General features: G+C 41.5%; 1 protein-coding gene across 5 annotated transcripts in view; it reads right to left on the bottom strand.

Moving 5' to 3' along the window:
* wdfy4 (WDFY family member 4) overlaps window positions 1-27,624 on the bottom strand; it is a 358,785-nt gene that overhangs the window by 256,494 nt on the left and 74,667 nt on the right. For all 5 annotated transcript variants that reach the window (XM_072282880.1, XM_072282882.1, XM_072282881.1 and 2 more), the window contains 6 exons: window positions 27,438-27,528; window positions 25,783-25,997; window positions 22,439-22,551; window positions 18,551-18,770; window positions 6,332-6,408; window positions 4,165-4,383 (listed from right to left, as the gene is read on the bottom strand). In XM_072282880.1, the coding sequence (XP_072138981.1) occupies window positions 4,165-4,383; window positions 6,332-6,408; window positions 18,551-18,770; window positions 22,439-22,551; window positions 25,783-25,997; window positions 27,438-27,528 (935 nt within the window). The remainder of the gene's footprint in view (window positions 1-4,164; window positions 4,384-6,331; window positions 6,409-18,550; window positions 18,771-22,438; window positions 22,552-25,782; window positions 25,998-27,437; window positions 27,529-27,624) is intronic.

The following is a 27,624-nucleotide window of genomic DNA, read 5'->3' as shown; positions in this document are numbered from 1 at the left end:
AAAGGAAGAGAATCCTGGCAATTTTCTCAATTTAGTTTTTGTTCTTTAAGTGCTGTCCCTAATAAACGTCTGCCCCAATTAACCGATGGTCCAATTGTGCATGTGTGTGTGTGTGTGTGTGTGTGTGTGTGTGTGTGTGTGTGTGTGTGTGTGTGTATATAAACTATAAATGACAATAAAAATATATATAGAGTGTATATTTCTTATTGTAATTTATAGTTCCTTTTATTATTTATTGGATTGTACTGCTGCCGTAACAACAGCAAATTTCACAACATATGCCAGTGATATTAAACCTGATCCGATTCTCAAGATTGGTACATTTCCACTTACAGCCAAGACGAAAAGCGAGGCCCATGTACGTACAGATGAATCCAACACAGAATCTGGGAATTTTTTTACCTATAAAGTAGTTGGAACAGGGAAACGGCTGATACAAAGGTAGCACAATAGAGTTGTTGAGGCAAATAGGTTGGTCGTACAAATGTATTGAGGTGGCTAAGTAGATGGTGTGATGTGCACACACAGGTTGGAGCGAGTTACTAGAGGAGTCTTGTGCCATAAACACACAGGAGGATTTCCCAAACAAGGAGGCCTGTTTCTGGCTGTACAATTCTGTGCCAGTTTCCACTTGAGTAGATCACTCACATTTTTTTTCCAACCTGAAACTCCCTTTTATGTCCATCATCAAGATGTTTAAAACTATGAATTTCCCCCCCACACACACACTTTCAAGAATGGATATTGATAAGCAGGGTTCAATAATCATTGGCACCAGTGACCAATGAGATGGCACCAGCGACCAATGTGACCAATGACCAGTTCCTGCAGACAATTCACAAAACTACTTCTTCTTCTTTTAATTATGCTTTATACTTTATCACAGAGATATTTGATTCTGCTCTTCCCACTCCCTGGATTACAAATGTTAAATATTAAAAATAGTAAAAATTAGTAAATATTAAAAATTTTAATTATAAATCATAAATAGAAAATAGAAAAATGTAAAGTAAGATAGTGCAAAAAAAAACAAGAGGCAGGTCCGGATATTTGGAGGGTACGGCCCAAATCCGGGTCAGGATCCATTCAGCAGTCTTATCACAGTTGGAAAGAAGCTGTTCCCAAATCTGGCCGTACGAGTCTTCAAGCTCCTGAGCCTTCTCCCAGAGGGAAGAGGGACGAAAAGTGTGTTGGCTGGGTGGGTCGTGTCCTTGATTATCCTGGCAGCACTGCTCCGACAGCATGCGGTGTAAAGTGAATTCAAGGACAGAAGATTGGTTTGTGTGATGTGCTGCACCGTGTTCACGATCTTCTGCAGCTTCTTCCAGTCTTGGACAGGACAACTTCCATACCAGGTTGTGATGCACCCTAGAAGAATGCTTTCTACGGCGCATCTATAAAAGTTAATGAGGGTTTTAGGGGACAGGCAAAATTTCTTTAGTTTTCTCAGGAAGTAAAGGCACTGGTGGGCCTTCTTGGTAGTGAACTCTGCTTGGTTGGACCAAGTCAGGTCATTTGTGATATTGACCCTGAGGAACTTAAAGCTTTTGACCTGTTCCACTTGCGCACCACCGATGTAAATTGGGTCACAATTTATGCTTCTTCTCCAGAACTGTAATCGATTACAGTCTGTAATTTGATTTTGATTATGTATTTTTGAGCCAACTGAGTGACCTGGTGCTTTTGCTATCTCCTGGGGAATTTGGCGAAGTTGAGGTTGTAGTGTGTAGCTATCATTTCCTAATGGTAGAACACAAACCCATGGTCATCTCCATTACTCCCCACCAATTAAAGCAGGGGTAGGCAACCTACAGCCCGCAAAGGTATTTGACTGGCCCGCGAGCAAATATTGAGATACTATGCTTATCCGGCTCGTGAGCGATTTTTCCTTATTCTGAGTGTTTCACGCGACCACACTGATGGACATGCCTAGCGTCTTGTTACACTCACCCCAGGTTCCATTTTGTTGCAAACCAAACACTGGTATATACGAATGACGGGAAGGCAGACTACCTTATTAATACGTGTTAGATACTCTCCGTGCACGCAACAGGTTTTCAGATGGGACCGTTCAAATTTGTAAACAGAAACAGCGTCACTGTGTTTTAACAAGAAATCTATGCTAAATATCCAGATATTTACATGTGCTATGATACTTGTTGGGTAACTCACGTTTTGTAATAAAATTGAAGAAAAAAATTCCAATGGCAATGAATGCAAAACACAAGAAGGTAGACACTGAGAGCCGAAATTTCCAAGACACTTGGACACTAGATTACTTCCTCATCGAGCAAGCTGGGAAACCATTTGTTTCATTTGCCTAGAAAATGTTGCTGTGAAGAAGGTGGCAAATATCAGGCGACATTACGAGACCCTAACTTAGTGGACCATGCAAAAAAGATGGCATCATTGTTTGGCAGCACTTATCTGTGTGAGCAATTATTTTCAAAAATGAAGCACACCAAGAACCATTTAAGAACAAGATTGACTGATGCCCATCTGGATAATGTCTTGCTCTTGGCATCAAGAAGTCTGATACCCAACATTGAGAAGCTTTCAAGCAATAAACAGCATCAAGTTGCACATTGATTTATCGACTGTTTGCATTAAAATTTTCTTTTTTATTATACCTAATTTAACATCATTCAATGCATCATGTTCATATGTTTTATGTTTACAGATTCGTTGTGTCCTTTTAATAGATTCAAAAGATGCCTTGATTGAAATAAATTGCAACTAAACTGAGTTCTTTGATTACTAATTGGCATCCTTGGTTAAGCACAAATGATTTTCTAGCGTGAGTTATTCATTAATTTGAGGCAAAACATAACTAGATGTATTTAAATGGATAATCCCCATATTTCAAGTTTTTTATGGCATTTATCTGGCCTACCATCCACTCATTAATACGCGATCTGGCTCACAGAGGCAAAAAGGTTGCCGACCCCTGGATTAAAGTGCCAAGCGAGGTTGAAATTGACAAGGACGAGAGTGGAAGGCGAGGAGGTGTTCAGCACCGTCTGCCTGTATTTCTCTGGTTTTCCTCTTGCTGCTGTCGGAGGAAAATGCAGGAGTCCTGGATTCGATCATGTGGTAAACCATGTGTATATGTTGTAACTCGGTTGCCTGTCTGGACACACCCCTCTGCTGACTGCCCCTGTGGCTCCTCCCACAGAGTCCTGTATAAAGGTGTTCGCCTTGCCCCTCCCCCTCAGTCCAGGGGCAGACACTCACTGTGGAGGTTGTATTGTGCAGCGAATAAAAGCCTTTCAGTATTTTACCAAACCTCAGTCTTTTGGAGTAATTGAAGGTACTTCAGATCACCTCAGCAATGTGGCTTATGGCTCTGGGACTCTTTGTCAGGGAAATCTGCAGTTCGTTGTTTAATGCCTTCAGCGCTGAATATGCTTTGCAAACTCACTTTTGGAAGACTCCTCGGTTCATGTTCCCTGTGCATTTGGTTACTCTTTTTTACTATTTGTGCGATTTGATTGGGGCACTTTGGTGCAGAACTGGTTCTGGCCTGCAGTCACCAACATGATGCTAAACTGAACTGACTTCGTGGTTGTCATTTTTGAAGACTCCACAGTTTGATGTTTAATACTCTGTGTGTTCTTTAGTCACTTTTTTCTGTTTGCACATTTGGTTTTTGTTTTGGGCATTGGGTGTTTGATGTTTATTATCAGAGAATGTATACAGTATACAACCTGAAGTACTTACTTTTGCAGATATCCACGAAAAATCAGAAGAACTCCAAAAGAATGAACAACAGAAAACTGTTGGAACCCTGAAGCCCCCTCTCTCCCCTCCCCTGTGCAAGTAACAGTAAGCATCAACACGTCCACATGGTCCCACGGTGTTTCTTTGTTTCATGGCTGCCTGAGGGAAGACGACTCTCAGAGTTGTATACTCTATACATACTTTGATAATAAACGTACCACTCCCTACAGTCCCATCAAGGGTGATAAGACCCCAGTGCAATAAAACCCCCAGCACCCAGTTAAGGTTCAGTAGCACCTAACACAGTCTGCAAACTAGACAAGAGATATTCTTTCATGTAATTCCACCAGAAGCGACATATTTATTGCCTGAGTTTACAGGAAACAGAACCAGAACTTTGTAAAATTCAGTTGAGTGTTAAATGAAAGAGTTAATGCACTGTACCCAATGGTTCAAACACCTCCTCCTGTGTGGAAATGACCAGCTGGTTACCAGGTGCTGAAATGCTGATGGATAAACAAGTGTAATCTTTTTCCATCTTCGACATGTGCCGGAAGAGTGTCAGGAATCGAACGGGGTGTGCATCAGCAGCAGAACTGAAGCTGATAATCATAAACCATGTGGAGTATGTCAAGCCAACAGGTGGTGGAAATCCCCGGCAACCTGAAAGAGAAACCAAAGAAAAAATACAGAAAGACAGAAATACAAAAGTACAAAAAAAACAAAAGAAAATACAGAAGTCCTCCATTAACTTGGGTGAGACTAGAACTAGAGGTCATGGGTCAGAGTGAAAGGTGAAATGTTTTAGGAGAACAGTCGTGGGAATTTTTTTTCACTCAGAGGGTGGTGAGAGTGTGGGATGAGCTGCCAGCAGAAGTGGTGGATGCAGGTTTGATTTTGACATTTTAGGATAGGTACATGGATGGGGAGGGTATGGAGGGCTATGGTCTAGATGCAGGTCGATGGAATTAGGCAGATTAATGGTTCAACATGAACTAGATGGGACAAATGGCCTGATTCTGTGCTGTATTGTTCTATGACTCTAACTGGCCCATGTGCTGGCTTCCTTGCTGAGATTTTGAGCATTCCGAGTTGAAATGTGCAGTATTGATGCTCATATCGGACACCTGTCATTGACAATGAGACATCCTTGGACCATAGGAGTTCTGGCTAGGAATACATCAGAGCTCAACATGTTAGTGTGCTTTAGGAAGAGCTGTCTCTGAAGGATAACTATGACTATTCCAATGTTGTGCACTCAGCTTCCCACTTCCTATCCTCAGCTTATCCACAACCCTGCCTCATAAATCACCCACACAATCAGCCGTGCCACCTACGCTGGTTTCCAATTCTGTAACATGTTGAATTTATAATTCTCATCAAATGTGGAACTGTTCCAAGGTCTCACCCCTCTTCACCTCTTAAACTTTGCTCTTTCCTTCATGTTTCAGATAGAGCTTAAAACTTACGTCTTTGACAATGTTATAAATCTTCTGTCCTAATACCCCTACATGCCTCTGCATCTCAAGGAACACCTGATAATATTTTATTTTTCTTAAAACTTGATAAAATGAAAGAGTTTTCTGTAATATAGTGAATGAAACGCAACATTATTAATGCATGAAAAGATACAAAAAGGGAAGTGATAAACACAAGAGATTCTGCAGGTGCTGGAAATACAGAACAACACACACAAAATGCTGGAGGAACTCAGCAGATCAGGCAGCATCTATGCAGATGAAAAACAGTCAACATTTCAAACTTCCACATGTGCCTGTTTCGTAGCACCTTTCTTATCCTTCTGCATATTAATGTAAATGCAAATCTCCTAGATACTGACTGATCCGCCAAGGGAAGTACACTATATGATACATTGGAACATGGAGCAGTACCACACAGGAACAGGCCCTTCAACACCTGCTTTGTATCAGAGATGATTGTTTGATTCGTCAGTCATGAGGTCACAGGACATAATTTCTAAGAATGTGGTCCAGCCAGAGCAGGCAAGCTCCAAACATAAAAACAAGAGATTCTGCAGACGCTGGAAATCCAGATCAACAAACACAAAATGCTGGAGGAACTCAGCAGGTCAGGCAGCATCTATGGAGATGAATAAACAATCAATGTTTCAGGCTAAGACCCTTCATCAGGACTGGAAAGGAAGGGGGAAGAAGCCAGCATAAGGTTGGGGAGGAGTGAGGGCTTCCCATCTCCTATCAACATCCTTCTTCTCCAACCCTTCACCTTTTCCACCTGTCACCTCCCAGCTTCTTACTTCATCTCCTCTACCCCACCCACCTGGCTTGGCCTATTACCATCTTAGCTTGTACTCCTTCCCCTTCCCCCACCTTCTTACTCTGGCATCTTCCCCGTCCGATTTACTTTCCAGTCTTGATGTAGGATCTAGGCCCAAAATATTGACTGTTTATTCCCTTCCATAGACGCTTCCTGGCCTGCTGAATTCCTGCATCCTTTTGGGTGTTGCAGAAAGGGAAGTGGTTAAAGTATTAAAGTATTCCAGCTGCCCCTGTCTGCACAGTGTTATTTACCATCTAAGAAGCACACAATTATTAAATAGGATAGAAGACATAGTGTGGAACTGCCTACTTACCGTTCCCAATTCCACCAACCACCGGAGAATCAGTATTAGACCCCAGCACTGTGGCCAGTGTGGGTAAGAAACAACACCTGTTGAAAGATCCAAAGAGTTACATTTGCTTTCAAGAACTGATCGTGTTTGAGGCACTCTTCCTTTTTAATTTAATTTCAAAGGTTTCAAAGGTGCATTTAATGTATACAATATACATCTTGAAATGCTTTTTCATCACATAATCTTATTTTTTTAAATTTTATTTTCAGACATAGGCCCTTCCGCCCCAACAAGCCTGCACTGACTAGTTACACCCCTGTGACCAATTAGCATACTAACCATACATACTTGGAATGTGGGAGGAAACTGAACCACCCTGAGGAGACCCACGCAGTCATGGGGAAAACGTCGTACAAATTGCTTACGGAGAGTGATGGAACTGAACCCGGGTCACTGTCGCTGTAATAGTGTAGCTAACCGCTATACTACAGGACCATCTCTTTCCCTTTAGTTCTCCACTTCGCTGTACACCACCCCTCCCCCCCCAATTCACATGTAATATTGCCACTGATACGCCACTGGTAAGTGCCACGTGGGTGGCCATAAGTATGGATATGTACAGACTATAAGGGAAAGTATGTAAAGGATGGAAAGTTATTGAATGGTTTATTGTATATAATTTATTTTTGAATAAAGTATATTTTGGAAAAAAAATATCGCCACTGATAGACACCTCAAGGTAAGTACAGTGCAATCTGGGTAATTGGGATACATCGGAGCCCGTACATTTTGATCCAGTTAAGCGGCTGCCACAATTAGCTGAAGTTGCAAGGAAATAGTTAAAAAGGTATAAACGACAAACTGAGTAAGAAATTATGTATTTAAATGAAATATAACATAAATTAGAACACTATCAATAGTCCTGTAGTACCATAAAACTGTGTATTAATTCCTAATACTTAACAAAGGAGGAATTCAACTGTGTTGTGTTCTTTAGACTATAAATGAACAAAATCAGTGCAGACATCTAGTGTAGATAAACAGACTGCCATCACACAATACTATCAATGATTGCATCCTCGTAATCTTCATTTTCATCGCAACATTCAAGATGATTGTTGATAACTTCAAATTCGTTGTAGTTTCTGACTTGTTGATTTAATGAAACAGTTTCATTTTCACTCCCAGCCATTTCTGGCATCTCCGGGCCTGAATGCTTGAAACTGCAGTGAGCAAAATAGTTCTGAATTGTCTTACTGCTTATTTCTTGTCTTCTATCAGTAACTTTTTGAAACTAACACATGCTATTTAAAAACTGTCCATTTCAACCAACGTGTAGCATCTAATGGTTACACAAGTGCACATGTCTGATGCTAGTTAGAAGCTGTTTGGCAATAGTCTCCTATCCCAATTAATTGGCACAGTATACCAAATAAACACAGGAAATCCCAGCTATTTTCTCAACTAGTTTTTGTTCTTGAAGAGTTTCCCCAAATAAGTGGCTGCCCTGATTAATCAATGGCCCAATTAACCAGAATCCACAGTATCCCTAAATTCCCCTGAAGTATCCCAGCTTTCCTGTTGTCCTGCACCATGGGCAGTTAGCGCGGCACCTTACAGTGCTGGTGACTCGGGTTCAATTCCTGCCGCTGTGCGGAAAGACTCTGTGTGTCCTTCCTGTGACCGTGTGCTCAGTTTCCCAGTTTCCTCCCACGTTCCAAAGATGTCTGAGTTAGAGTCTGTAAGTTGTGAGCATGCTATGTTGACACTGGAAGTATGGTGACACTTGCGGGCTGCCCCCCGCACAACCTCAGACTGGGCTGCTTGTTGACGCAAATGACATATTTCACTGCATGTTTTGATTTTTAATTTTTATTTATATGTTTGCAATATTTATTTAATTTGACTATTTTATATAAATACACTTAGAGTAATTCATGGTTTTTTATTGTTATCTATTGCATTGTACTGCTGCCACAATAACAACAAATTTCACGGCATATGCCAGTGATATTAAACCTGATTATGATTCTGTTTTAATAAACATGTGACAAATAAAGCTAATCTAATCTAATTCTCAAGAATTAACATCACCACTGATAGACACTAAATACCCCTGCAGTATCACAGCATTCCTGTCATCATGCAGCAGGTTCTGCAATCTAAATCAATCAATAAATCAATAAATAGATAGATAAATCTCTCTCTCTTTCAGATGAAAAAGATCCTTCAAAATGACTAATTTTCCATCACAATATCTTAAAGAAAACTGTGCTTAAACCATATATCATAAAAAACAAGAGATTCTGCAGATGCTGGAAATCTTGAGCAACACACACAAAATGCTGGAGGAACACAGCAGGTCAGGCAGCATTTATGAAGGGTCCAGCAAAAATCCTTCAGGGGGAATATACAAACCCTTCCCCCTTTCTTTCCAGTTCTGAAGAATGGTCTCAGCCCAAAACATCAACTATATATTCATTTCCATAGATGCTGCCAGACCTGCTGAGTTCCTCCAGCATTTTGGGTGTGCTGCTGTATATTGTACCAACAGGATGCACTGTGGTTAGCACAACACTGCTAATTCCAGGTTGCTCTGCACATCCTGTACCATCATGAGTTAGAAATGGATCACTGCTTTGTCATTGCTGAGTCTAAACATTGTTGAGGCTGTCACTGCCCACAGCCTGGAAATGAACTTCTAAAAATGCTGAGTAGGATACTCTCATTCTCACAGATGCACAAGCATTTCAGTTTGTAGTACATACGGCATTTTATATTGAACAGCTTGCCCCAAACTGAATAAAATCTGGCAGTCGACCTTCGAATAATAACAGTTAAAGCAGACAAACAGCGAGGCACCATCAGCTCTAATTCTCCTTCCTTGTGGATCCACCATCTGTTGACACACCACCCATCTGAACTTAATAACCATAATTACATGACTGGGATTGCTAGACCTTGAATGAAAGCCAGGTTAGGAAAGCTGCTGTAAGTCTACTTGTCAATTTACAATGAGCTGACTGATAGAAAACATCCATCCCAGTTCTGTGGCCAAATCAAAGTACATTAATTATTGAAGTACATATACGTCACCATTTGCAACCCTGAGATTCATTTTCTTGTAGGCATTTACAATAAGTACAAAGAAACATGATAGAATCAGTGAAAGACTGCACATAACAAGATGGACAAACAACCCACGTGCAAAAGACAACAAACTGCAAATATAAAAATTAAAAAATAATAATAGTAAATAAACAACAAATATTGAGCACATGAAATGAAGAGTCCTTGAAAGTGAGTCCATTGGTTGTGGGAACAGATGAGTGATGGGGTGAGTGAAGTTGAGTGAAGTTATCCCTTCTGGTTCACGAGCCTGATCGTTAAGGGGTAATAAGTGTTCCTGAACCCAATGGTGTTAGTCCTGAGGCTCCTGTATCTACTTCCTGATGGCAGCAGTGTGAAGAGAGCATGGCCTGGATGGTGGAGGTCACTGATGAAGGATGCTGCTTTCCTGCAACAGCGCTCCATGCAGATGTGCTCAATGGTAGGGAGGGTTTTATCCATGATGGACAGGGTTATATTCACGACTTTCCTCACCTCCTCAGTTTTTAAGTCTTAGGGTTTGGACTTATTAAATTTTACAGGCATCCCAAGCAGCATTCTTGCTTTCTCACTGCAGAAGACTGACAATCGAAACTCCACTTACAGTTGAGCATAAAAGACTCTATGGCACCATTCAAAGGGACTTCTCCCAGTGTCAACAACAAGCGCAAGGAGTTTGTACATTCTCCCCGTGACCATGCAGGTTTCCTCCAGGTGTTCAGGTTTCCACCCACATTCCAAAGATGGATGGTGAGAGTTTGTAAGTGGTGGACATGCTATATTGATGCCAGAAGTGTGCTGACACTTGCAGGCTGCCCAGCACAACCCTCGCTGATTTTACATGACACAGACAATGCATTTTGCTGTACGTTGCCTGACAAATAAAGCTAATCTCTTTATCACCCCTAAAGCCACACCACAAATTACTTGGTCATTTCCCTCATTGACATTCATAAGTGTTGTCCTAATGAAGAGTATCAGTCCAAAATGTCCATTGTTTATCCCTCTCCATAGATGCTGCCTGACCTGCTGAATTCCTCCAGCATTATGTGTGTTGCCCATTTACTGCTAATATTGTTCCCCACAAAATAATAGTGACTGATTTCACTAAATGACAGTGAAATGCTTTCAAATGTGAAATGTTCATTATGAAATCAAATAATTTTGTTTCTTTCCACGTTATCACTTAAGTTTCCTCATAAATTTAACTTATAAGATTAGTTTTTATTTGTCACATGTACATCGAAGCAGGCAGTGACATTTTTAAATTTTCTTTTGAGTTGACTTTATAGTTCACAGAAACTGATGTACTATAGCAGTGTTTGCAGATAAACATCCCTCATTTGTGAAGAGTGCTGATGAAGGTTTTCTGCCCAAAATGTCGATTCTGTATTCCTCTCCAAAGATGCTGCCTGACTTGCTGAGTTCCTCCAGCATTTTATTTATTTTATTTAGAGATACAGTGCAGAATAGACCCTTCTGGCTATCCGAGCTGCACCACTCAGCAAACACCGACCAACTCCATTTTAACCCTAACCTAATCAGGGGAAAATTTACAACTAACCTACCTGGTACATCTTTGGGCTGTGGGAAGAAACCAGAGGATCTGGAGAAAACCCCTGCATTTCACAGAGGACACTGAGTTTGAACTCCAAACTCTGACGCCCCAAGTTGTAACAGCGACACTACAGTGGCACTCAATTTGTGTGTGGTGTTCTGGATTTCCAGCATCTGCAGAATCTCTTGTGTTTATCCATCACTTTGTCTTCATATTATGGACTGTGTGCATGAAAGGCAAGGCCAAGGTTATGGCCAAATTATTCCTGAGAAGACAATTGTGAGCCACGTTCTGAGACAGTGTTAGTCCTTTTGGTGAAGGTGCCTCCGCATAATTATTGGTGGGGAGTGTGAGGGTTCATATCCAGCAACAAACTGTGATACACTTCCGTTCAAAATCATTAGACCATAAAACATAGGAACAGTATGTGGCCATTCAGCACATCTTGCATAATCTGGAGGGGAGCCTGCAGGTGGTGCTGTGACCAAGGCCAGCAATGTTTGTCCTTCTTGGTGAAAGCGTGGTCAGAGTAACCATACTGCATTTTATAGATGGGCCATATTGCATCCACTTCTTTCAGAACTGGGGAATGTATCATTTTCCAAGCTCATTCACGTCGTTCAAACTCAGATCAGGTCAGATCAGATTCAGGCAACACACATCAAAGTTGCTGGTGAATGCAGCAGGCCAGGCAGCATCTGTAGGAAGAGGTGCAGTCGACGTTTTGAGCCGAGACCCTTCGTCAGGACTAACTGAAGGAAGAGTTAGTAAAAGATTTGAAAGTTGGAGGGGGAGGGGGAGATCCAAAATGATAGGAGAAGACAGGAGGGGGAGGGATGGAGCCAAGAGCTGGACAGGTGATTGGCAAAAGGGGATACGAGAGGATCATGGGACAGGAGGTCCGGGAAGAAAGACAAGGGGGGGGGACCCAGAGGGTGGGCGAGAGGTATATTCAGAGGGACAGAGGGAGAAAAAGGAGAGTGAGAGAAAGAATGTGTGTATAAAAATAAGTAACAGATGGGGTACGAGGGGGAGGTGGGGCCTTAGCGGAAGTTAGAGAAGTCGATGTTCATGCCATCAGGTTGGAGGCTACCCAGACGGAATATAAGGTGTTGTTCCTCCAACCTGAGTGTGGCTTCATCTTTACAGTAGAGGAGGCCGTGGATAGACATGTCAGAATGGGAATGGGATGTGGAATTAAAATGTGTGGCCACTGGGAGATCCTGCTTTCTCTGGCGGACAGAGCGTAGATGTACGCTTTAATTCATTTTAATTTTAATTCCACATCCCATCATTTCTATATCTACTCTGTCTAGGCCTTTCAACATTCAAAAAGTTTCAATAAGATCCCCCCTCATCCTTCTGAATTCCAGCGAGTACAGTCCAGAGCCATCAAACATTCCTCGTTATCATCCTTGTGAACCTCCTCTGGACCCTCTCCAATGCCAGCACATCTTTTCTAAGATGAGGGGCCCAAAGCTGTTCACAATACTCAAGGTGAGGCCTCACCAGTGCCTCATAAAGCCTCAGCATCACATCCCCTCGCTTGTATTCTAGACCTCTTGAAATTAATGCCAACTTTGCAGTTGCCTTCCTCACCACTGACTCAAACTACAAGTTAACCTTTAGGGAGTTCTGCACAAGGACTCCCAAGTCCCTTTGCATCTCAGATTTTTGGATTCTCTCCCCATTTAGGAAATAGTCCACACATTTATTTCTATTACCAAAGTGCATAACCATGCACTTTCAAACATTGTATTTCATTTGCCACTCTCTTGCCCATTCCCTTAATCTGTCTGTCCTTTTGCAGCCTACCTGTTTCCTCAACACTACCTGCCCCTCCACTAATCTTCATATCATCTACAAATATGGCAACAAATCCATTTATTCCATCATCTGAATCATTAATATACAGCATAAAAAGAAGCGCTCCCAACACCAACCCCTGCAGAACACCACTAGTCACCGGCAGCCAACCAGAAAGGATCCTTTTATTCCCACTCGCTGCCTCCTACCAATCAGCCAATGTTCTAACCATGCCAGTAACTTTCCTGTAATACCATGGGCTCTTAACTTGGTAAGCAGCCTCATGTGTAGCACCTTGTCAAAGGCCGTCTGAAAGTCCAAATATACAACATCCACTGCATGCCCTTTATCTATCCCACTTGTAATTTCAAAGAATTCCAACAGGTTTGTCAGGCAGGATTTTCCCTGAAGGAAACCATGCTGACTTTGTACTATCTTGTCCTGTGTCACCAAGTACTCCATCACCTCATCCTTAACAATTGACCCCAACATCCTACCAACCACTGAGGTCAGGTTAACTGGTCTAAAATTTATTTTCTGCTGCCTCCCACCTTTCTTAAAGAGTGGAGTGACATTTGCAATTTTCCAGTCCTCTGGAACCATGCCACAGTCCAATGATTTTTGAAAGATCATTTCTAATACCACCAAAATCTCTAACGCTACCTCTCTCAGAACTCTAGGATGCAGTTCTTCTGATTTGGGTGACTTATGCACCTTTAAGTCTTTCAGCATTTTGAGCACCTTCTCCCTTGAGATAGTAACTGCACTCTCTTCTCAACCCTCACACCCTTCAACACCTGGCACACTGCTAGTGTCTTTCACAGTGAAGACTGATGCAAAACATTTAGTTCATTTGCCATCTCTTTACTCCCCATTATTATTTCTCTAGCCTTATTTTCTAGCAGTCCTATATCCAGGCTCATCTCTCTTTTATTTTTCACATACTTGAAAAAGCTTTCACTACACACTTTGATATTATTTGCTAGTTTGCTTTCATATTTCATCCTTTCCCTACTAATGATTCTTTTAGTTGCTCTCTGTAGTGCCCGGAACCTCCAAGTGTTGCAAAATAATCCCTGGAACATGAAGTCTAACAGGAGGCAGATCAAATGGCCTGCAGCTAACATGACTTCACTGTGGAAGCAGTTTGATGAAGATGTTAACCAGATTCTGGAGGCAACGGCGAAGGGAGGGGTTGATAGGAAGCTGCAAGCCATGCCCAGTGGAGGTTGGTTGTAGGGGATTCGTAGCTCGTTCTTGAGTTAGAGCCTTCAGCATCTTGGGCATCGAGGGAGAGAGGAAGAGGAGAGCCATTCGCAGTACCACCGATGCGGCAGAGAGGGCCTCAAGATGGCTGTGGCTCAAAAGAGGGGAGCCATGGATTCATAAGTAGCTAGCCATCTGGACACAATCTGGGGTCTGATCAACCCCAGCTGGGTCACCTGGAGGAGGTTGTATGATGTTGAAAGACCTGAAACACTCGATGATTCCAGGAACATCACTGAAGATGTGTCCAGAAGCATCAAGAGATGTATGTACACAGCTGTAGGTTTTTAAAAGCTTCACATTACTGCTAATTTTTGCTTTGTTGTATGCTCTTTTTTTTACTTTTACATTAGCTTTGACTTTCCTTGTCAGCCACAGTTGTACTATTTTGCCATTTGAGTATTTCTTTGTTTTTGGAATATGTCTATCTTGCACCCTCCTCATTTTCCCAGAAACACACGCCATTGCTGCTCTGCTGTCATCCCTGCCAGCAGCTCCTTCCAATTTACTTTGGCCAACTCCTCTCTCATACCACTGTAATTTCCTTTGCTCCACTGAAATACTGCTATGTCAGACTTTCCTTTTTCCCTATCAGATTTCAAGTTGAACTCAATCATATTGTGATCACTAGTTCCTAAGGGTTCTTTTAACCTAATTTCCTTAATTGCCTCCGGTTCATTACATAACACCCAGTCCGGTATAGCTGATCCCCTCATAGGCTCAACACCAAGCCGCTCTAAAAAGCCACCTTGTAGGCATTCAACAAATTCATTCTCTTAAGATCCATTACCAACCCAATTTTCCCAATCCACCTTCAAGTTAAAATCTCCCATGACCATCATAACATTGCCCTTTTGACACGCCTTTTCTATTTCCCATTGTAATCCGTAGTCCACCTCCCAGCCACTGTTGGGACACCTGTATATAACTGCCATCAGAGTTCTTTTACCCTTGCAGTTTCTTAACGCAACCCACAAGGATTCAACATCTTCCAATCCTGTGTCATATTGTTCTAATGATTTGATTCCTTTCTTTACCAGCAGAGCCACATCACCCCCTCTTCCTATCCCTCTGATACAATGGATCTTGGACATTCAGCCCCCAACTACAACCATCCTTCAACTGTGGCTCAGTGATGGACACAACTTCATAAACAACAGTCTGCAAAAGTGCAACAAGATTATCCACCTTATTTCTTATACTCTGCTCATTGAGATATAACACTATGAGTACTGTATTTGCCCCAGTTGATAGGTTCACTCATCCTCTAATATCAGTAGCACCTGAACTTCTATCTACAAAGTCAAGTAATGAGCTTGCGTTCCTTTTTACTGACAAAATACAGAAGATTAGACATGTTGTCAGTGTCTCTGCATCAGGTCAGAAGTCAGCGTCATCCTTTCACTCACCTAGAACTAACTTAGTTAAGATTTCACAATCCAAACTGATTGACTATAAAACTTTAGAAGAAATTGTGCTACACTTGAGATCCTCCTCCTGTTCCCTTGACATTTTAAAAATGTTTATAACTGCATGGCACCAGACATTCTGCAGATAGTCAACACTTCCCAGGCTGCTTCCCCAAAGCCCTGAAAACTGCAACTATTAAGCCTACTTTAAAAAAGAACAACCTAGATGCCTCAGGAATTAATAACTACAGGCCTATATCAAATTTACCATGTTTAGTAAAATCATTAGAAAGGTTGTTTATCAGCAACTTAACGGCATTTTGGCACTAAGCAATTATGGATGTTCACCGGCCAGGATTTCGACAACACCAAAGCACTGAGACTTTTCTGGTCAAGGTTTTAAATGACATCTGCTTAAACCATGATGAAGATAAAATTTCTGTTTTGATTTTACTGGATCATAGTGCTGCTTTTGACCATGGTATATTACTGGACAGACCGGAAGACTGAGTGGGACTTTCCGGTACAGTCCTGAAGTGGTTTAAGTTGTATTTACAGGACAGAGACTATTTTGCATCAGTTGGTAGCTGCATAACTAACTGAACAAGAGTGACATGCCGAGTGCCTCAAGGGCCCATACTAGGGGTTCCCTGTTTAACATATACAAGCTCAAATCATGGCAAGCAACAAAACATCTTACTGTAATCATTGATGGTGTTTTAACAGGTCGCTGTAAAAAATCCCCCAGATAGCTGCAGCTCATTCAGAACACTGCTGCTAGCATCTTCACTAAGACCAAGTAGAACTGATCACTCCAGTTCTCAGATGACTACACTGGCTTCCTGTCCAAAAGATAGACTTTAAAATATTACTACTGGTTTATAAAGCACAGAGTGGTGTAGGGCCAAAGTACATCTTCAATTTCCTGCTATATCACGAACCCCCAAGCTCTCAAGTCGTCTGGGGCGGGTCTGCTTACCATCCCCAGCGTCAAAACTAAACACGGTGAAGCAGCTTCTAGTTACTATGCTCCACATATCTGGAGTAACCTTCCAGAGGATCTGAAGTCTGCCCCAACTTTAAGCTCTTTTAAATCAAGGCTTAAAACTTTTCTTTTCACTGTAGTTTTAATTAGAATTTCCTGCGCTGTGACTTCTATTTATCATATCTATTTTTATGTTATTTTATTCTCTTGTATATTGTCTGAAATGTGACGTTTGATTTCATATCTTGATCAATGTAAAGCATTTTGAACTGCCTTATGTATGAAATAAGCTTGCTTGCTTGCTTACTGCATTTGCTGCCCTTTTTGATTCTGTATCCCTAATGCACTGGTATTTACCCTGCTGGCTGCAGTTTTGTCCTGTCATCTGCCCTTCCTTCCTGACAGTCTGACTGCATGCTATCTTTGCTTTTTTACTATCTGGCTTATTCTGAATCCCTTCACTCTGGCTCCCACCCCCCTGCCAAATTAGTTTAAAACCTCCCCAACAGCTCTAACAAACCTGCCCGTGAGAATATTGGTCCCCTCAGGTCCAGGTGCAACACGTCCCTTTTGTGCAGGTTATATCTCCCCCAAAGGAGATCCCAATGATCCAAGATTCTGAAGCCCTGCCCCCTGCACCAGCTTCTCAGCCAGTTTCATTCTACCCTAACTGGCACAGGTAGCAATCCAGAATTTACTACCCTGGAGGTCCTGCTTCTCAGTTTTCTGCCTCGCTCTCTACATTCTGTCTTCAGGACCTCTTTGCTTTTCCTTCCCATGTCATTAGTGCCAATATGTACCAATACATCTGGCTGCTCCCCCTCACCCTCCAAAATGCTGTGAACACAATCCGAGACATCCCTGACCCTGGCATCTGGGATGCAACATCCCATCCAGGTGTCACGTTTAATTCCACAGAATCTCCTGTCTGTTCCTCTGACTATTGAGTCCCCTATCGCTACCGCTCCCCTCTTCTCCTTCTTTCCCTTCAGCACCATGGACCAATGCACAGTGCCAGTAACCCGGTCTCCATGGCATTCTCCCACAACAGTATCCAAAATGGAATACTTCTTATTGAGGGGAATGGCCACAGGGGAGCTCTGCACTAACTGCTTACAAACCATCCCATTCCTTCTCCTGACAGTCACCCATCTACTCGCCTCCTGCAATTTACGGGCTGACTACTTCCCTGTAACTCTGACTGATGATCTCCTCACTCTCCCATACAAGCTGAAGGTCATCCAGCTGCTGCTCCAGATCCCTAACACTGTCTTCAAGCTGGGTGCACTTCATACAGACATAGTTCCCTGGGATACGCTGGGTCTCCCAGGACTCCAACATTCAGCATGAGGGAGAGTACACTCAGTACCCCTGACACAGTAAGGAAAAAGGGAAACTTAACAGCAACTTACCCAGAACCAATGCCTCATCAGAGCCAGCCTCCTTTGAACCGAAGCCTGACACACCCATTCTGGCTACTGGCCCTCTCTCAACAATGGCCGCTGTGTCTGTCTCTTCTGTAATTTTATCTACTCCTCTCTGCACTGCTCCCGCCGCTGACTAGGTAGCCAAATTTACCACACGTACGTCGAAACAGGCAGTGAAATACACCGTCTGCGTTTACCCAAGGGTGTGCTGGAGCAGCCTGCAAGTGTGGCCACCCATTTTGGTGCCAACATACAATGTCCATAATGCTTGCAAAGAAACACAGAACACAACAAGCCACAAAACAATAATAGCAAAAACAAGCTCCTTTTCTCCCATCCATCCACACACACACACACACACGCACACACACACACGGACAGTACTCTAACTCCAGGGCAGGCCTCCATGCTTCAGTCATTGGGTTTCAACATCTGGACTATTGATCATCCTTCAGGCTCTGATCTTCCATATCAACCCCCTGACTAGACATTGTCAAGGCTCGCAACTCCAGGCTCAAACTCTTGATTTTTACTTAGTTATTCTAATTTCTTTCAGTTTCATGTGTGTACTGGACCTTTAATTCTCCATCAAATGAATATATTTGGCAACAATTTCCTTTATCTGTAACATTCAAGCTATCAATTCAATCACTCCCGGAGGTTTATAGCTATCTCTCATACCCATGGCCGAGGACGGACATGTCAAACTCTGTAAAGGAGGGCGCAGCAGTTGATGTTGTTGAGTGGAAATGTCGGGAGGACATCATGGAGACTAAGCTCATCACCCGATGCCGTGGAATTGTCATATGCTTCGGCAGGTGGGATAGGCTGTAAGCCAGAAATGGTATGTTCTTTGCCACAAGCGAGCCTCTTCGAGAGTGGCTTCTCCTTCTGTCTGTCTCTGAAATAAGGAAAGGCAAGAGTTTAGACATTAAACAACATCCTTTGTTCACTCACTAAGATAACTATTCTAATATGTTATAACAAGTTCTTGTTCAAGTTTATTGTCATCTAACTACAACCAAACGAAACAATGTTCCTCCAGACCACAGTGCACCCATAAAACATACATCACGCACAGCACATAAAACAAAATATTATCACAAATAATTTAATAAATTATAATTCAAAATGCATGTAGGGCACAGCACAGGTAAACAGTAAATAGCTCGCTGTCCTAGTGTCGAGACCTTGATGATAGCAGAGTATTCATTAGTATCACAGCCTGAGGGAAGAAGCTGTTACCCAGTCTGCTAGTCCTAGTCCTGATGCTCCTGTACCTCCTTCTTGACAGTAGAGGGTCAAAGAGATTGTGGGATGGGTGGTAGAGATTGTGGGATGTTTCGGGCGTGTCGTATACATTGCTTCCAGTAAATGTCACAAATGGAGGGGAGGGCGACCCAGATGATCCACTCGGTGGCTTTTAATGTCCAACAAATAACAAACAGAACACTGAAAGAACTCAGCGAGCTGAACAGCATCCGTGAAGGCAAAAGGTGTTAATCAACATTTTGGCTTGGAACCCTTCATCAGGTCCTCAGGTTCTTCCAGTGTTTGTGATGTTCTTCCAGATTCTGGTATCCACCTTAGACAAGCTGTTGCCAATTTGTTGAGACAGAAGTGACTGCAGATGCTGGAATGAATATATATCTATAGATTATGGAAAGGGGTGGGGATGCTCAAACATGTTCTTGTCATGATTTTTGGAGCAATATCATCAGGGAAGAAAGTATTTAGTTATTTACTTTTCACACCAGTTCTGTAAGAGCAAAACTTATTCTGCATCTCAAATTTTTGGGCAGTGATTTGTGAATTCTCTGAGGGTGAATTTCTATAATCGGAATGGCCATTGCTTGTATGAAACATATTATTTCTAGTAAACAACTCACAAATAAAATATGAATCTCTCTGAATCCTTTAAGTCAATAGAATTCATTTTTTATCTCACATCCTTTTTCATGATTGAAAAATCTATAAGTTACTTTTCAAATTTATGTTCAAGATCATCAAATTTCATAACATTTAAGCAACAGGAAATACTTTGGAAAATATAAGAAAATCACTACCAGTTTTAAGGTGGTAAATTAATACTTCAGTAATATTTGAGAAATCTTGCAAATATATTGTTTGATTAAGCATTCTTTGTTGTTTATATAACTTGTTACGGTCAATGTAAAAATACGTGAATTACAATTGTCGTCAGGCTACCACATCTTCCTTGATGGTAGCAATGAGAAGAGGGCATGTCCTGGGTAATGGGGGTCCTTAATGATGGATGCTGCCTTTTTGAGGCATCACCTTTTGAAGGTGTCTTGGATGCTGGAGAGACTGGTGCCAATGATGGAACTGGCTGAGTTTAGTTCAGAATGAGGGGTAATATTAAAATAGAAAAAGGTCCTGATGGGAAATGACTAGATGCTGTTGAAATGTTTTCACTAATGGAATAATCTTGAACAGGGACGTAGTTACAACACAAAGGATTACTTAATTAAAACTGACATGCATATTCATTTTCTCACAGAGGATGGCGAATCTCTGGAATTCTCCGCCCCTGAAAGATATGGAGGCTGGATCATTGCAGTTGATGGATTTTTTGAAAGATTCAGGACAATGGGGAACTGGGAAAGACGAGGAGATAAGGCCTGGCGCAGATCAGCCATGATCGTATTGAATGAGTCAGCCATGATCGTATTGAATGGGTCAGCCATGATCGTATTGAATGGTGGGGAAGGCTTCAGGGATGCAGTGAATATCAGGTATTGGAAATCTAAAATAAAAACAGTGAATGGTGGAAATATATTTAACTGGTATGGTCACATCAGTGTTAAGAGAAACAGTCAATATTTCAGATCAGACTGGGAAGGAGACCAAATATGCTGGTTAAAATGCAGGGAGGGTGGGGGAAAGGGCTTAAGGTGTTCCTCAGAATGGATTCCAATACTTTTCCCCTCAGCATTTGGATTATACAGAGTTGTAGAGGCGCACTGCAATGGAAACAAGCCTTGTGGCCCACAAGGACCACATTGACCATCAAGTGCTTATTCACAGTGTAAGTAATCTATACTAAAAGACAAATAGACAAAAGCTGACAGATACACTTGGGAAATCAACTGGCGGGATTTTCTAGGAGACAATGGTGGAGCCCAGACCTGCTGAGAACCCAATACCCCACTGTTGTTGACACCTTAGACTTGTGTTTGAATTAATTTGGCTTACTTGAAGGTATATATTTTATTTAGAGATACAGTGTGGAACAGGTTTTTCTGGCCCAACAAGCCGCGCCGCCCAGCTACCCACCTATTTAACCGAGCCTAATCACAGCTTGATTTACAATGACCAATTAACCTACTAACCAGTACCTCTTTGAACTGTGGGAAGAAACCAGAGCACCTGGAGGAAACCCATGCACTCACGGGAAGAATGTACCAACTTCCATACAGAGGATGTCAGAAATGAACTCCGAACTCCAACACCCCGAGCTGTAATAGCATCATGCTAACTGCTATGCTATCCTCTGTGTTTTTGGAGTTTTTAATCAACTTGCTTGATTTTTTTTCATTATTACTGATGTCTGTGTTTAAAAGGTTAACAAAAGTTTCACTCGACAAGCAGCCTAATTCCAAGCCCAGCTTTGCCAGCTGTCAAAGGTTGCCAGGGATCTTTCGAGGTGGAGCTTTCTCACGTTACCTCATGAAGGGTAAGTAGAAGGGAGGAATGGGGCTTGTTTTGCTGTTGTTATTTTGTTGCTTGTTATGTTCTGTGTTGTTCTGCCAAGCATTGTAGGCATGCTATTTTGGCACCAGAATGTGTGGTGACACCTGTTGGCAGCCCCCAGCACATCCACGCGTCTGTTGGTTGTTAACACAAATGACGCATTTCACTGTATGTTTCGATGCACTCAAATTAAACAAATGAATCTGAATGATAATATGATGTCATACAAATCCCGCACACCACAGGTGAACACACATGAGCAAGGAAGTTCAAAATGAATGAACAGGGGGCAGCAGGATTCAGCCAGTAAGATCAAGCTGTGTACTAATTCAAGAACAAAACAGTAACGCTTTCTCGCTGTAAATTACAATCAGAGGTTACTTCTACCCAGTTGTAATACTTCCTGCCAGAATGCTCTCTAACCCCAGCTCTAAAAGCAAAGTGCAAACCAATCAACTAAAATCTCGTTTACAAAAGTTGTGCTTTTCTGCTATTGCCATGGTAACAGAGCAGTTAGTGCAACACTATTACTGCTTGGGACGTTGGAAGTTTAGAGTTCAATTCCAACATCATCTGTAAGGAGTCGGTACGCTCTCCCTGTGATCCACATATGTTTCCTTAGGATTCTCTGGTTTCCTCCCAAAGTCCAAAGACATACCAACAAGTAAATTAATTTGTCATTGTAGGTTGTCCCAAGATTTGTCTGGGGTTAAGTCAGGGATTTCTGGGGTGGCACAGCTCAAAGGGCCTACTCCATGCTGTATCTCGAAATAAAGGAAAAACATATTAAATAAAATAATTTCACAGTCACCTCCATTCCTCATAACGTCCAACACTTATTAACCGCAGCCTTACCATTGGCGTTCAGCTGGTGCCAGGACAACGTGGTTTGATGCTTACGAGATAAACCACACATCTGAGGCTTTCCAATCGCACAATTTAGGGGATCACCAAGGCGTAAGAAGTCTCTACAAAGTGTAAATCAGAAGGCAGTGGAATTATTCAATGATAAATCGTTAAAGGAAACCATTTAAACTATAAGACCATTGGAGTTTTGTGATGAATTCTCCAGTTAGTCCTGCTCCCCTGCTTTAAAAGTTCAAAGGTCAAAATAAATTTAGTATCAAAGTACATATATGTCATCACATACCACCCTAAGATTCATTTTCTTGCAGGCATTCACAGTAGAATGCACAAATAATAGAATTAATGAAAAACAACACATATACACTGACAAACAATCAATCTGTTAAAGAAGACAAATTGGGCAAATACAAAAAAAACAAACAATATTAATAATAATAAATAAATTCATGAATTTATTAATGAATATTAATGAATAATTCATTAACTGAGAATATGAGTTGTAGAGTCCTTGAAAGTGAGTCTTTTATGTTGTGGAATCAGTTCAGTGTCGTGGTGAGTGATGTTATCCAGACTGGTTCAGGAGCCTGATAGTTGAGTGGTAATAACTGTTTCTGAACCTCGTGGTACCGGACCTGAGGCTCCTGTACCTCCTTCCTGATAGCAGCAAGAAGAAGACAGCGGTGTTATTGCTGATGGATGCTGCTTTCTTGTGGCAGCATTCCTTGTAGATGTGCTCAATGGTGGGAAGGATTTCCTTGTGATGCATTGGGTTGCATTTACATTTTGTAGGTGTTTCAGATCTTCCGTCCCTGGACTCACTTTACACTGGGAGAAGGTTCAGGAGCTTGAAGACTCGTACGGCCAGATTTGGGAACAGCTTCTTTCCAACTGTGATAAGACTGCTGAACGGATCCTGACCCAGATCTGGGCCGTACCCTCCAAATATCCGGACCTGCCTCTCGGTTTTTTTGCAGTACCTTACTTTCCATTTTCTATTTTCTATTTATGATTTATAATTTAAATTTTTAATATTTACTATTGATTTGTACTCCAGGGAGCGGGAAGCAGAGAATCAAATATCGCTGTGATGATTGTACGTTCTAGTATCAATTGTTTGGCGACAATAAAGTATAAAGTATCTGTTTTTGTAGGCATTATCCTATTGCCCTATCATTTCTTTCCAAGTATTATTCAAAATTATTTATTTGATTACCAAAGAGTAAAGCAAACATCTTGTCCCACAAGTTAATATTTATACATTTAAATGTTAGTTCTGTGGAGAAAATTTCACTGGCTTTAATAATACTTTGATGATGTGACGCCAAGGTGCTGACACGTCTAGCTCTGATGTTTCAGCTGGATCTTATAGCTCCTGACACAACAGAAAGCTAAGAAAGAAGTTCTCACAGAGCCCTGCAAAACTTTCTTCCCATTGGTCATGTATCTTTTGCTCTCACAGAGAATGTCCACCCCATTGTCATGGATTTGTTCTTCTGCTCTGCAAAGAAATTTGCCACATGATGAGATATTCTGAAAACTGCTTCAAGTTACTACACAAATAATGGAGCTATCACAAACAGGAACCAACTCAATTCCTGATAAAAAGGCATCATTCACAGTATGTAAACACAAGAAGTTCTACAGATGCTGGAAATAGAGAATAACACATACAAAATGCTGAATTCCCCCAACATTTTGTGTGCGTTATTCTCAATATGTCTTGCTTTTAAAGGGAGATTAGTCTTTGTTAATACTACAATCTTATAGCAGTATTGTTAGGTTTCCCTGGATCTAAATCCAATAACTGGCTTCCCATTAATATTGTTGGAGAAGCTTCGCTGGAAGGAATGCAATGGTTCAAGGCGGCCAATTAGGGATGGTCAGCAAACGCTGAGTTGCCAGCAATACACAGTTCCCATAAAATAAATACACTTAAAAAAAGTTTCTCTAGATAAAATTCCATTTTGTATGACAGAATGGAGCAGCTTCTATTCTCACAAACTAAAGCATAAGGAATCGTTTTGTTCCAGTGTGCTTCAACCAGAGCTTATTAGAGGCTGTTTGATTTTTAATCAATATTCTCTTGTTTGTTCCCCCATTTGCTGGGAGAAATAATAAAAGATACACTGAATTTTTTTGAGAAAATATATTTCAGTTACGTATTTTCCATTTCAGTCCACCAAAGGAAGCAAATATAACACGAACTTGGACCATCTCAAAGCAGTTGACAGACAAACTGCAGTTTTGAAACATTGCAGAGTAGGAAGGCCAGCAGAAATTTGCAAATTGCCAACTCCTGCAAATACTAAAGTAATGGTAATTAATCTGTCCTGGAGACATACATTTATTGTCCAAGACACTTGAGCAGTGAGGACATTATAGAAGCATTCCAGGTACTTCGTTTGTTATCTTCCTGCCATGATTGAGAAACACATAAGGAAAGTAATGTGAACCAAGTTCTAAACAAATGTGACCAAAATTGGAGCTGGAATGGAATTAGGTCAGAGAATCACAGAGCACTTTGGTACAGAAACAAGACCTTCAGCCCATCTAGTCTGTGCCAAACTATTATTCTGCTTAGTCCCATTTACCTAAATCTGAACCATATCCGTCTCATCCATGTACTTATCCCAATTTCTCTTAAATGTTGAAACCAAACCCACTTCCACCACTTTTCTTGGCAGCTCATTCCACACTCTCACCACCCTCCGAGTGAAGATAGGTTCTTGCTTCACCCTCCGAGTGAAGAAGCTCCCCCTTGTATTCCCCTTAAATATTTCACCTTTCACCCTTAACCTAGACTAGACCTTCTAGTCCTAGCCTTATCTTAGTTCTAGTCAAATCGTTTTGATTTGACATTTCAAAAGTCAATTCTCCATCAAAACAGAGATCCATCTCACATGACTTGCCCAAAACTTCTTCCCTGCTCTATCTGATTCCCCACCTCCTTCCCTTTATTCTATGGTCCGCTGCGCTCTCCTATCACATTCCTTCTTCTTCAGCCATTTGCCTCCTCCACCTATCACCTCCCAGCTTCTAACAAAATCTCTCCTCCCCCAACCATCTACTACCAGCTGTGCCCCTTCCCATCCCACTACCTTTTTTATTCTGGCTTCTTCCCCCTTCCTTTCCAGTTCTGATGAAGAGCCTTGAACTGAGATGTCAGCAGTTTATTCATTTCCATGAATGCTGCCTCACTTGCTGAGTTCCTCCAACATTTTGTGTGTTTTGCTCAGAAACATTCCACAGTGTGCATGCACACCTGTATGCATAAGTGTTCATGAGTGTGTCTGAGTGTGACCACATGCATTGGATAGAGGGACAGACTTTACCTCAAGACTGGTGGATCAATTGCCTGGCACGCCAGCTTCTCAAAGATCCTGATAAGGGGAAAGTGCAGAGGGTTGGAATTGTCAGCCAATACCTCCTTAAAGCAGTCCACCAAGACCTGCAGAAGGCTAGATCCGCACATGGTCTGACGGCTCCTTTCTGATTTGACAAGTGATAGAACATAATCGGCAATTGCATGTTGCAGCTCCAGGGACAGCTAAAGAGGAAAGAAGATTTAGTCAATCTCAGGTTTATTGCTATATGCAGGAGCAAATATTATTCAAAGGTACAACCTTACCTACAGCACCATCACAGGTGCTTAGATAAGATAATCAGCATTCACAAGAAAGACAAAAGCTATATATAAACATAAATTTTACAAGGAAGAACACAAAAAGAAACAAAATCAGTTTTAGTGCAGTGATCAAACAGCTCCTAGCCCCGTCAGACTGTGGTGATTAAGGTTGTGCGGGTTAGCTGAAGAATTGAATAGTTAAAGGGAAACAGCATAGAGGTGTAGACTTCAGATAAAGTTGTTCTTGCTTGTGTGTGACAAGGAAGTCCATAAGATACAGGAGCAGAACTAGACCATTCAACCCATCAAACCTGCTCTGCCATTCCATCATAGCTGATTTATTTTCCCTCTCAGCCCCAGTCTCCTGCCTTCTCCTTGTAACCTTGGATGCCTATCTTTGAGCACCACTTTGCACAATCAAATGCCTTGCAAATTCCTGTGAAGATGCCTGGCATAATACGCCATAATTCAGTAAAGTAAAAATACTTCTATGATATGCAATAGGAATAAGATGGCACTCCCAATTTCTACGTCAGCTCAGGACATCCCAGAGTTCAGAGTTCGATTCCAGCGCTGCCTGTAAGGAGTTTGTCATTCTCCTCGTGACCACATGGGTTTCCTCCAGGTGCCCCAGTTTCCACCCATGGTCCAAAGATGTACCGGTTAGTAGGTTAACTGATCATTGTAATTTGTCCTGTGATTAGGTTCATGTTAAGTAGACGAGGATGCTGGGCAATGTGACTCATTGGGCCGAAAGGGCCTGTTCTGCGTTGTACTTCTAAATAAATAGATGGATGGATTGATAGATGAATGAATAAACAGATAGATAAATAAATAAACAAATACTATGACAAGGTTCAAAAGGGATTGAAAATTACACATTGTTATTTAATAAAACGCCCACAACTAAAGGTTGGAATATTAGGTCATGTGTAAGTGGGTTATATATATTTACTGTAATTCATAAAGATTTATATATTAAGTAATTAAATTAAAGTAGTGCAAAAAAGAAATTAAAAAATAATGAGGTAGTGTTCATGGGTTCAATGCCCATTCAGAAATCTGATAGCAGAAATCACTTCTCACCTACAAAACAAAATCATGTAACCTGTTCAAACCATTTAACTTTTTAAGGCCTGACAAGGTTCTGGTAAATCTGCCTCATACCCTCCTAAAGTCAAGGCATCCTTGATGATATTTGATACCTGTTGGTAAACAAGACAATTTAGACATTGAGATTCAGTACAGCTCTCTCCTAAGAGTTAGATGGCACAAAGACAAAGGTAAATTGCTCTGGAAATATGAGTTAAAAATATTACAGTCTGCATTATGATTCTACAAAGAAAACAAAACAATGGATACCTGTGGAACATCCTTGCAGCTAATATTTGGCAGTAGATGCATCATGACACAAATAGCACCTGGGTGGATAATCACAGGGACTGCAGGCAACCTTCATAAAGATAAGCACAAAGTTGTGAATAAAGTGTTTCAACAGGGCAACAGTCCCCAGCATCAAGTGAGGGAGAGTCTAGAAACATGGGGTAGG

The sequence above is a fragment of the Mobula birostris genome, chromosome 18 (assembly GCF_030028105.1).
Source record: "Mobula birostris isolate sMobBir1 chromosome 18, sMobBir1.hap1, whole genome shotgun sequence".
NCBI lineage: Eukaryota > Metazoa > Chordata > Chondrichthyes > Myliobatiformes > Myliobatidae > Mobula > Mobula birostris.
This window is presented reverse-complemented; position numbering and strand designations above follow the sequence as displayed.